This window comes from Hemicordylus capensis, chromosome 6, assembly GCF_027244095.1.
Source record: "Hemicordylus capensis ecotype Gifberg chromosome 6, rHemCap1.1.pri, whole genome shotgun sequence".
Lineage (NCBI taxonomy): Eukaryota > Metazoa > Chordata > Lepidosauria > Squamata > Cordylidae > Hemicordylus > Hemicordylus capensis.
The window spans coordinates 50,661,360-50,674,008 of NC_069662.1; the positions used below are offsets into that span (position 1 = coordinate 50,661,360).

The 12,649-nt window shown below is 41.7% G+C and overlaps 1 protein-coding gene across 5 annotated transcripts in view; it reads right to left on the minus strand.

Moving 5' to 3' along the window:
- ZNF385C (zinc finger protein 385C) overlaps nt 1-12,649 on the minus strand; it is a 216,019-nt gene that overhangs the window by 77,952 nt on the left and 125,418 nt on the right. Inside the window, exon 1 of one of the 5 annotated variants that reach the window (XM_053265678.1) lies at nt 11,153-11,363. The exons of the other annotated variants lie outside the window; for them this stretch is intronic. Within the exon in view, the coding sequence (XP_053121653.1) occupies nt 11,153-11,162 (10 nt within the window). The 5' untranslated portion in view covers nt 11,163-11,363. Of the gene's footprint in view, nt 1-11,152; nt 11,364-12,649 lie in introns of those variants that run through there. 5 annotated transcript variants of the gene reach the window in all.

Genomic DNA, 12,649 nt, shown 5'->3' on the forward strand with positions numbered 1-12,649 from the left:
GCTCTGGGGGGTGGGGCACCACATGGCAGTGCTTTCCTTCACTTGACCCCTGGAGCTGCCGGCAGGGGCACGGTGAGGCACAGGCAGCCTGCAGGAGAGCTGCCACTTGTCTGGGCAGGCAATCTGCCCACCCAGTGACGGGTAAGTGATCGTCTGCATCAAGAGCAGGTCAAAGCTGCTCTCCCTGCAAACCTCCTCTGGGTGCTTCACCTTTTTCATGTGAAGCACCTAAGTGACTATTCACAACAGCAGTAACTGGTGATAATAAGATCCTCTTAACTATGCTAAGTTAATTAACCTTCTAATGCAGTGGTTCCCAACCAGGGTTCCTCCAGATGTTGCTGAACTACAACACCCAGCATCCCCAACTACATTTTATTGTGGCTGGGGATGCTTGGAGTTGTAGTTCAGCAACATCTGGAGCTGGAGGAACCCTAGTTGGGAACCGCTGCTCTAAGGTGATAGGAACCCAATGTCTCAATTCAATCCTGGACAAAAAGAATCAAACCTCTTCATAAATTCGAGTTTAACTGCTCCACACTGGAGTATTTCCTCTGAAATCTTGTTCTTGAAGAAAGGCAACTTTCAAGTTAGCAGCAGAATATCCAGGTATATTGAATTATGCTTCTGCTGGTTTCTGAATAATGTCATGTTTAAACAGAGATTGATTTCTGTCTTCCAATTAGACAGTGGAAATCAACACAGCTAACCCCCTGGAAGCAGTCAGTTACCATGAAAGGAATTGTAAGATTGTTACATATTACAGGCAGGGCTTCCACCATACCCTTTACCAGCAACACATCACTCTCAATATATGCTATTTTAAAAACAATTTTAACATCTAAACCAGAGGATGAGTTCTCTGAAATTCAAATGTTAGCACACTACTTTGTCTCTCTCAAGTAGTTCTAATAAAGGTATGTTGATTTATTTTAGTAATTTCTACTCTGCCTTTCCTCTTAAAGAGATCACAAAGCAGTTACTACTTATGCTATTGCTGTTGGTAATAATCCAAATGGAACTTTACAAACATTCAGAATTCAGTGCATTTTGTGAGCCAGTGCAGCATATGATTCTCAAATCTCTTTATTTCGGTCAGGGACCAGCATGAAGAACGCATATGAAGCATTAGACTCGGAAGTGAATTCAGATTCCCAGCCACTGAGTTCACCGGGCAGCCTTGGGCAAGCCACTGTTTTGCACTTCAGCCTGCCCCACAGGATTGTGGTGAGGATAAAGTGGAGGAAGGACAAACTGCAGATGTAATAGATTAGAATTAACAAACTAAATTCTGCAAACTTATTTGAGTGAGAGTTCCCCATGAGTTCTTGGAGTAGGTAACAACTGATCTTTCTGACCAAACTTAAGGTGACAGTTTCAACACAGGTGACAGTTTCAACACAGAATTGTTTGCTGAGAATACTGAGTGTTTAAAGACTGATGCATTTCATGTCTGAGTTTAAGAAACTGTATTTTTAAAACAGAAACACAGATATTGCATTGCCAACAAAATCTGAGATGGACACAAACTAAATATAAGCTGAAATGCATGCCACTAAAAACTGAAAAGTAAACCAGAACTTCATAAACTTATATTAAAATGTAAGATTCAGACAGAGATTTTTAATAATTTTTTTGGCTAACTACACAAATTTCAAAACTTCGAGGATTTCAAAGGGATGGACATGGAGCAAGGATGTCTTGGTGGTTGCTTGCTTCTGTAATATGGAACTCTTCACAACTGGCCTGAGCATTTTCCAGGGACTTCATCCTTTCAGTTTTCTACTCTGGTTCCTGACTAAAGTTCTAAGAGGCGGCTTAAAATTTTTTTTCTTTAAGCAATCCAAAACAAAGTTAAATAAAACTAGAAAGCAAGATTACAAAATTATCCATTTGGGTTGACATGGGTCAGGAAACCAACAGAGAAGAGGGAATAAGGAAGCAATGCATACACTCATTGGGTCTGCCGCTTAGATAGAGTTACTCACTAGTCATGGTGACCAGGTTACCTTAAGCTCAGAAAGTACAGGAAGTGGAGCTTGGAAACTCAAGGATGGTGCTTGGCAGACCTGTTTGGAGAGGAGAGCTGGTCTTGTGGTAGCAAGCATCAGGCTCGGACTGGCCCACAGGGCAACAGGGCATATTCCTGGTGCGCCCCACCCACGAGGCGCCCCTGCACCCCACCACACTTGGCAGCAGTGAATACTCTCACCCTTAAGCAGCCATTCTGCTCAAAACCTGGCACCCTCCCCACATACATTCCACCGCCCTCCCAGTGCCCCCAGTCCGGCCCTGGCAAGCATGACTTGTCACCTTAGCTAAGCAGGGTCCACCCTGGTTGCATATGAAAAGGAGACTTGATGTGTGAGTATTGTAAGATATTCCCCTGAGGGGATGGAGCTGCTCTGGGAAGAGCAGAAGGTTCCAAGTTCCCTCCCTGGCTTCTCCAAGATAGGGCTGAGAGAGATTCCTGCCTGCAACCTTGGAGAAGCCACTGCCAGTCCGTGAAGACAATACTGAGCTAGATAGACCAGTGGTCTGATTTAGTACATGGCAGCTTCCTATGTTCCTATGATAAGGCAGAGTCTTGTGAAGCCTAATAAGGGCAAAAGGCACCACCTGGTGGGTCAGTGCAGTGGAATCAGCCTGATAATGGTTGGGGAGCAGAAGGGCAGAACAGCAAAAGGTAGCAAGCTAGTCAGAAACCAGGCTGCCTGCCCCCTTAGCTCTATTCCCTCTTCTAGATTTTGCTCCTTCACCTGGAGGCCTTGAGAAAAAGAAAAAAATTAGACCCAGAATTTTAAAGCCAAACTCTGAGACCTGGCAACCCTACCACTAGGTCATGACAGCAAGGAGGGGCTGCTTTCCTGCTAGTGTGTGCTATTCACGTAACTTCCATTCCAGCTTGTCCCTTATATTCACCATTTCTTCTGCTCTCCTGGCCAGACGGGCAGGGTAGATTAAAGAGTCATGGAACCACACTGACTTCTTTTTAAAATGACATTTTAATGTCAGGTTGGGCTTTTTTGTTTTCTAAATTTTTAAAAAAGTTCCAACTATAAGAAGTTGCCTTAAAAAACACACAACCATGGCTTAAAATGAGATCTAAACTTATTGTAAACACATCTTTTCTTAAAACTGAACCTATGACCCTCTTATAAAAGGCTGCTTTCCTTTGCAAAGAAAAAATGTAGAGAAAATATCTTTGCCATTTATCATACAGCATAACAGTTCCTATACTTATATTATAGTTTGATACTGAAGGCAAGGCACTGGCAGGTTACTAGGTGTCACCTGAATTTCTTAGTGGATGACATTTTAGTCCCAGTTTATGCCTAGTAACTAAGTAAAGTGTGCCATCAGGTCGATTTCGACTCCTGGCGCCCACAGAGCCCTATGGTTTTCTTTGGTAGAATACAGGAGGGGTTTACCACCTCCAGCCTCAAAGGCAGGATGCCTCTGAGTACCAGTTGCAGGGGAGTAACAGCAGGAGAGAGGGCATGCCCTCAACTCCTGCCTGTAGACTCCCAGTGGCATCTGGTGGGTCACTGTGTGAAACAGGATGCTGGACTAGATGGGCCCAGCAGGACTGTTCTTGTGTTCTTTTACCATTGCCTCCTCCCACGCAGTATGAAATGATGCCTTTCAGCATCTTCCTGTATCGCTGCTGCCCAATATAATACCAGCGGGGATTTGCACCAGCAACCTTCTGCTTGTTAGTCAAGCATTTCCCTGCTGCGCCACTTAACTACCTGGTCTCTAAAATGGGTTCAGAGTCACTATTCTAATTATAAATATAGATGACTCTCTATTGAATAATGTTTACTTTCTCGCTTATGGAGAACACTGAGTTACCCAGTAATTACTTTTTTGGGGGGAAGGGCAGGGCTGTTACATGACAAAGTGGAAGACTAATACAGAAAGGAACACTGGAAAGAAGAAGCACTTGGTAGCATGGGTTCCAACTAGCACTTGTCTACAAGAACCCATCATGACCGCAAATTACTGCAGGTTATAAACAGACCTCATTTGGAAATATTTTGAAGAAATCCCTTTACTAGGTAAAAAACAAAACACAAATGTGAACAATACAAAAGGGATGCAAAGCATGGTTGTCAGGATGAAGCAACATAAAAACATTATGATTCAATGGTTATAAGCAAGCAATTGGTATGGATTTTGATTTAGGAAATATCTAAATAATAAATTATTTTTTAAAAGTGTAAGTGAAATATTTACAGCAACTTCCCCTCCTTCCAGGCTTGATGTTTTAAATAATTAAACTGCTGATTTGAAACCACCTTGGTTGAAATCAATCCATCCTGCATGGAAGTGAGCAAGCACACACTAGAGGAGGGGCAGGTCTCTTGCCTGGAGGGGCATACTCATTGGAGGAGAGAAGACCCCTTGATTGTGGGAGGCCTAAAGCCTGGACACATGGCCAACCCTAAGTGGGCAGAAGGGAAGAGTATTTTAAATTGGCCTTTTCTATAGGATCTTAATTTAGAAGGCAGTGAAGTACAGTTATGCTCCTAATCCAAGGAGAGAAGAAACAAACCAAGTAAAAATGCAAGATGAACCCTACTGGATCAGACCAAAGGCCTATCTAGTCCAGCATCCGATATCCCCAACTTTATTGCCCTGGGAAGTCCTCAACCAGGACATGAAGGGAATACTCTCTCTCACTGTTTCCCATCAACTGGTTTTCAGAGGCATAGAGCATCCAAACCAGGAGATAGCATAAAGCCATTGTAACCTGCTGTAGTAACTGACAGACTTGTCCTTCATAACTTTGTCTAATCCTCTTTTAAAGTCATCTAGGCTTGTGACACTGGCAGCTGGTAAGCCCTGAGGTGATTGGGGCAGTGAGAAACGGAATGGAGAATTTTTAAATTACCAAACTCGCCATTGGCACTGGCTGGGCAGACCCAGTGCCCAATCCAGCATCCTGTGCACTTAGCTGGATTCTCAGCCGGCTGATGGGCATACGCAGTGGTCATTTGTGGGGTCAGCCCAGCCATGAGTCTGCTAATTTCAAAAAGTCCTCCTTTCCGTCTCTCATCACCCCACCTGCCCCAGGTTCACTGGCTGCCACTGACTTGTGGCCACCACAACATCCTGTAGCAGTTACTGCCATAAATTAATTACTTGCTGTGAGAAGAAATGCTTCTTTTTGTCTGTCAATTTCTGTCAATGAGTTTCATTGGATGACCTTGGGTTCTAGAGTTGTGAGAATGGGAAAATAAGTATCTCTATCCACTTTCTCCACTCCACATACAATTTTGTAAACTATCACTTCTGCACATATTAGTCATTTTGTTTTAATAAACAAAGAAGTCCCAAATGCTTTTTCTCATACAGAAGGTGCTCTAGTCCCCAGATAGTTTTAGATTCCCTTTTCTGCACCTTTTCCAGCTCTGCAATATCATTTTTGAGATGTCGTGGTGAGAATTTTACAAAGTATTCCAAGTGAGACCACATCATTCATTTGTATCAAGGCATCATGCTATTGACAGTTTTATTATCATTTCTTTTCCTAGTGATCTCTTGCATGGAATCCACCTATTTCATAGCTGCTGCACATTGAGATGACATTTTCATTTAGTTATTCACCACTTAGGCTGGCATAAGGGATGCACCAGCTTTCAAGTGTCAATGAATTCTTTATCAGGCAGATACTCTGTATAAGACAGAAAGCAAGCTAGGTTACAAATGACTGAAAAGGTGTGTGCAGGCTAATAACCTAACTTTACAAACAGTCTAACAATGCATAGACTTTACTTTTAGAAGATCCTTTGTAGAGAACGCTTTATTCTGCACATCTCAAGTTTAGAAAGCAAGATTGCCAATATTGTTAAAGTTCAATCAGAATAACTGCAAACAAGAGATGCTGAAACAGAAATTGGATAGGATCATGCAAAAATGTCTGATAGAATTGAGGAGCTAGATAATGTAAAGTAAATCTTCTATAAGATTAAGAAGAGCACCTGCAGGAACAGAAAAGAGGAAACTTGGCAACCTTTGTGGATTAGTTTATTTGTTCAGACTTGGAAGAAAAAGCAAGCATCAAGAATGCTTTTACACTACAATTAAGATACATAGGCAAAAGATAAAAAGATCCAGAGATAACATTCCCTTTAATGCCAGATTGGGGCAATTCCATAGCGATCCAGTTTGGAAGGAAAGCAGGGTTACCCAAAGAGAAGGTAGTGGCTTCTGCATACAAGTATGCAGGAGTATAGTAAGTTTGCAAATCTAAAGAATACATGTTAGAGCCAAAAGAAATCCTGAGGAAGACCTATGAGCTTTGATGTCCCACAGTATGCTGAGATTTTATTTCTTTCTTCAACTGACAAAGAAAGGAAAATGGAGAAGAGAGAGATGTGTGCAGAAAGTCCCAGGTTCAGCCTCTTGCATCTCCCTCTAGAGCTGGGAAACCCTGGAGAACCACTGCCAGTCAGTCATTGCTGAGCTAAACAGAGCAAAGTTTTGTCTCAATAGAAAGCAGCTTCATATGTTCACAAGTGATATATAAATAACAAAGTGAAATGGTCTGCTAGCGGCCCTAACAGTTTATAATCTCCTAAATAGAGGGATTAAGGTTGTGTGGACAAACACTGTAGAGTTAAAAACCTCCCCCCTGCCATCATATAGCAATAAAGAGCTCAGACTCAGACCTAAACCTGAACCCATTTGTGTTTTGTAGCACAACGGGGGGGGGGGGGTTAGTAGGGTAGCAAAGAAAAAGAAATGGCTTTCTTCCCCTTTGCCCTCATCTCTGCAAGCCCCAAGCGTCATACAAGGCTCCTGCTCTGAACTGGCTGGAGCCCTGAACAGTAGCATTGCTGTTAGGGGCTGAGGATACACTGCAACATTTTGCTGGCGTTCCCACTTATTCATTAATTATGCATTTATTTAACATATTTCTATACCGCCCCAAATTTGTGCTATCTTAATCAAATACTACAACAACGGTTTCAGAAATTTGGGTTGCAATTCTGTGCACACTAATTTGAGAACAATTCCCATTAAGTGTGGCAGGACTCGCATCTGAGTAAACATGCACAGGAAGGGACTATAATCCAAATGGCTGGAATTTCTTTCAATCGGGCAAATATTCAAATCCTCCCAAATCTTAAAAAATAAATAAATAGGAAATGTAAAGCTTTCAGGCTTGCAACTAATATCAAAGTGATCTGTTAGTGGGATTTCTCATTTAAAGGAATTCTTTTTCATGCAACTCAAATACAGCTTCAGATTTTAAAAAAGTAAATGTTCTGAAACAGATTAAGAAATATGATAAAATTGGGAACCAAATCAACATTTCTGTTATATGACTATAGCACATGAGCATGATAAACATTTGATGCCAGTTATGTTTTGCATATTTTATATCTTGTAATAGTGAACTGTGTAAATATATATTTAATTTGGCACTGATATTACTGAATGTCAGTCTGGATGTATATTTGTGATTGTTTTCTTTTGAATTTTCTGATTTGCCTGACTGTATTTAATTGATATTTCTCATTTGTAGATAAAATTTGTTGTTGTTGTTTTTGTTGCTGGAGAAGGAATTTCTTTAAAAACTGCATAAAATCTATATTTTTAAAAAGTAATGCTGGCATTTCAATTGCTTGCAACAATTGCTTGCAAGCAATTAAACTCTCAATATATTTATTTTTAGATACTGTAACATGCATATTACACACGAATGCTGAAAATTCTGGTACCTTGCTATTCTACCTAAACAGCTCTGTCAAACTTAAGCTGAACACTGACACACCAACCTGAGCTAGCCTGATTAGAGATATCATGTTTTTTGCCTACTTTGTTGCTTTTACCCATTGAGAGTACATTTTACATTAATTTGTTAAATCACACTGGGCTCAAACCTTTGGCAAGTATTGTATAATCAATTTTCACTGCTCTTTCCACACAGCTATGTCTAACCTTTCTGAGACAGGCCGACCAGAGTAGCAGCATTATTCTAAATGTGGGTATACCGCTGACCTATACAAAAGCATCCAGATAGTTTCCCACAATAAGTCCATTCTTCTTTTGCTCCTTTAGAGATTACAGCACACCACATTACAAGCTGAGATGCTGAGGCATGTCACAATATGATGGTCCTGATCCAGAGAATGGAAGTCTAAAGGCACGCTACTGTATTTAGAAAGACACAGGGTTTGGTGCATGAACTAGAGCAGCACAAACATCCCTATTGGTGTAAAATATGGGTTTTCGCAGGCATTACTAGAATGCTGAATACAGTCACTGCTCCTGCATCCCAATACTGAATTTGAACATTCAGTCTAGCAAATCCATGTGCTAAAATACTGTTCTGCACACAGAATGCATTCACTGTATTGCAGAGAAAAATGAATTTGCAGTCATTTTTCAGATAAAATATTATAAAAGAAAATCACACTATTTCCTTTTTGTTTATGTGACATAAAATAGTTGTTTTGTTCCAACACAAGAGATGGATTTTTCTTAAACAAAAGGTCATGTATGTTACCCTGCACTCTTTTTAAAAAATGTAATCCTAAAAGACTATAACATACAATAAAAAGATGTCCCTATTTTTTGCCTTATTACCAACCCCCTCTCCCATCTTTTCTTTTCTTTAAAAGGTCCAGGATTGGTTTTCTGACATATTTCTCTCTGTATCAAGCTAGCAAAGGAAAGCTGAAGCAAACAACAACTAGCAAATATTTCCAGATATATTCTCTCATCAATGGCTACATGTTCCAGAAATACAAGGAAAGGCAGCTTCATGGGTGGGGTGGGGGAGGAAACGGATTACATTTCAGATTATTAGAAAAATTAAAGCGAGCCATGCGAAACAGCTGACATGCAACGCTGCCAGTGAAAAATAGCCCTGTCCAACGGACCCGAATGAACAAGACAGCTGACTTTCTTAGACTTGATGGTCTTATAAAAGACACAGATGCACAACTGGACAGATTCAGGGAGAAGGTGTTAATAACGATATAAAATGAGGACAAAAAGTGTGAGGAGGAGGAGAATTTATACCGCTTTCCCTGCATATCACACACACGTTGTCCAGATAGGCAACGGACTCTCAAGCGCAGGGTAACCTTCTCAGCACAGCAAGGACTACAATCTTACATCCTGAAAAGCCACGTTGGCCACCTAGGAGAAAGTACAAAGCCTAGCGGACAACCACACTGGCATGCACTGAAGCACGTGCGCCTTGGTTTCTTGGACCATGCAGCTTCAGCGAGGCTTGTGTGGCCACAGAAGGAAGGAAAATCGAAAACAAAGACTAAGACCTCAAGCTGTCCAATCATATTTTCATCACACAGGGGTCTGTATGCTTTGTATCCTTCTGGATTTTCATTGCGGATAACACCCCCCCTACACACACACACACAAACCACACCGCAACACACACCCTACTGCAGAGCTGCATTCCATCCCAGGCCAAATAATCAATACATAATTGCAATCATCATCACCAATGTATAACCGTCCCCACCTCAACCCCCAAAATGACAATGCTGCAGGATTTGTCTACTATGCAGAAAAAGCAGAGAGCAAAGTGTAGCTGGTGCTGCTTTTTGCTTTGATCCTACAGCAGGACTACAATCTGTGTTTGCCAAACAAAAGCCCCACTTGAACCCTACGTGTAATTGAGATATGAAAAGACTAAAGTGTATTGTTGCATTTTTCACAGAAAAGGGTTTTGAAGCAGAGGTTTCACCCAAAGTGACATGACCCATTCCATTTCATTGGAAAGCAGACATGTTAAAATGGAGGTGGCATCAAGGAGGGCAATTACTTTCCTTGATTCTTTTCTCTACCACAAATGCAGAATATGTTGTAGAAGTCAAACGTTTTCCAGATATTCTCCTTAGACATTTCTTAATCTGAAATGTCCAAGCTAGCTAAGGAAAAATTGTTTATTTCTAATCTTGGCGTGCTGGTTTGTTAAATAAATATTTGATCTTATTTTAATTTAGAACCAATATAGACATGTTTCTTACTGAGACTGCAATTATTTTTAAATACACTGCATTCCAAAATTTATGCAAATACAATTGCTCTCCCATTGCAGAAGATAATCCTACTGTGCTGAGAAAATGGAAAAAAATTATGGCAACAGTAAAGAACAGAAAGAAGAACAGTTATCCAAAAGAGAGAAAAAAATGGGGAAAGGAAAACAGAGAGGAGTGTATATATGTGTGTGTATATACACACACACACACACATATACACACACATAAAAGGATATTAAAATTAGCATCCAAAGAGTCAACACCATTACCTCAGGGGTCAATTCATGTCACAGTGTCTTGGATGTCAAAATCACAAGTTGACTTTTTCAGTGGATTTCAGCATGCTGAATTGGTCTTGCAAATATCCTCACCTCTACTTCTACTTGGATTGCACTTCATGGCACCCTGGAATCAACTGACTTCCTGAAGGTTTTTAATGATCTGGCAACTTGCCAGCTAAAGAGGTGCAGGAACGTTCACAAAACTGGTGGAAGATGGCAGCATCCAGTGGAAAAGTCAACGGGTCCTCGACGCGTAAAATATGGTTACGTGAAGCAGACATAAGGCAGATTCAAGGAGGACATGCTCATCTCAGCAGCAAAGGACCCTACATTTTGCCAAATAAAACAGTTCAGGGGATGATACCCATTTGTGAATGACAGCCAATACCTTCCCTGTCCTCCTGCCTGGGATGCTTAACAAACAGTGATTTACATCTTGATTTAACAGCAGGCTTAACCCCTGGCTTTGGAAACTCCGAGAAAGCGCTCTGTCTTTGCAGGTGGCTGAAAGAGAGAAACCCTTTCAACTCCTACTCTCTGCCTGTAGGATGCTAGTCGCACCTTTCAAATGGAAACTTAGGAAATCCTGGGTGAGATTTTGCCTGTATCACACACCTCTGGACCAGTCACTGTGTCGGCAATACGACAAAGCAGGTAAAAGTCTTGACGCCTTTCTCTTACTGCTGAAGCCTCTACACCGCACAGCAGGGGAAGGAAAAGACGCCTCTTCGAAATAAAAGCGATGCTGCTACCCATTCATCAGTAAAAGGAAAAAGCGACACATACCGTTCTCCCTCAAGGCGCACAGAAGCGAAAGGCAGCGAAAGAAAGTTGCGTGGCACTCACCTAGCAGCATTGCGATGGAGCTGGCGTCCCTCCAGCGCTGGCCGCTTCGCCGTATTTGCCAACGCGCTGCTGCGCGCAAAAGAGCTCTCGCCTCTCCAGAAGCCGTGTGCCGTGCAACTGGCGTTCCAGCCCCCACCCCGCTGCCGACCACTGCCTCCCCCGTGTGCTGATACACTTACACCTCAATTAAAAGCTTAATGCTCAACTGATCAGTGCCCTAAAGGAGGCAACAGCAGCCGTGCTTTCCCAGTCACTGGCGCAAGCAGGACAGATGGAAAAATTAGCCTCCGTAACTGCTCTCAGCAGAGGTCCGTGCAAACAAAGATGAGGTATTAACATCGAAATTGGACGGGCGGGGGGGGGGAGAAGGGGAGGGCTGGGGGAAAGGAGGGGGCAGGAGGGAAAAAGCCCCTGCCCCCCCCCACTTTGATCTTCAAAGCCTAAAGAACACACAAGTAATATTATATCCCCCACTAAACAAGCCCTAGCTAAGAAAGATAAACAAAAAAACCAAAATAGTTTTAGCCAGATACCTGCTCCCCTCAAAATATCCTTGTGATTTAACAGTCTCTGACATGTTAATATTCCTGCATTTCAGCTGGGCTCTTGCTGGCAGTTGCTGATGACTTTTCTCTCCCCTTTTTTGTTTTTAAATTTCATGTGGCAATGAGTTCCATGCATGATGCCCAGCAATGCCTTTGATCCAATGGCCCAAGAGCCATGGAAGTATATTATAACATATTCTGATTTTACTCACCCCTTAAGTAGTCTAATTATAATGGGGTTATGGAGGAACACCTTTCACTAGAATTTGAAAGAAGAAGAACAAATTTTCTGATTTGTTTTGAAAAACCAAGTCCTTATTTTGAAAAATCAGTCCTGCTCCGTTGCCTTTAAGAGCAGCCCTACATGGAGAAATTTGGCAGGTGACATTCTCCCCATCACCTTGTCTATATGCCAGGAAAAGAGTCCTCTGCAACATTTCTGTATATCAGGCTGCTGTTAAAGTCACAAGATGAGCAAAGAATTCTGCAACTTTTGTGTATTCAAGGCTTGCCAGCTAGTCCTGTGCATCTCTGCACGGTGATAACCTACCAGGAACTGTCCTATTAAGGGATTTTTATAAAACCAACAACCTGGAAACACATCAAGACACCAGGGGAGACCCCAAAATCTGAGACAGCTTGTATTTTCTATTACATATACTTAAGTGTGCCATAAACATCTTCTTTATATGTTTTTTAAAAGACAAAAATTGGTCAGAAATGCCTGCCGTATTTTCCATCCTTTCTTAAAACCTCTATAACAAATGCATCTGGAGGAGATTAGCTGACTGATTTTTTTTTTTTTAAAAAAATTCTGCCCTAAAATGGGTCTCGTAATCCTCGGGTCAATCAAGCTCATCAGTGTCTCCGAGGCAAATTTTATTCCCTGAGTAACACTGGGGCCATAGGAAGGAGAGCAGGACTATGGCAGAGAAGATTAGGATCCAAATTA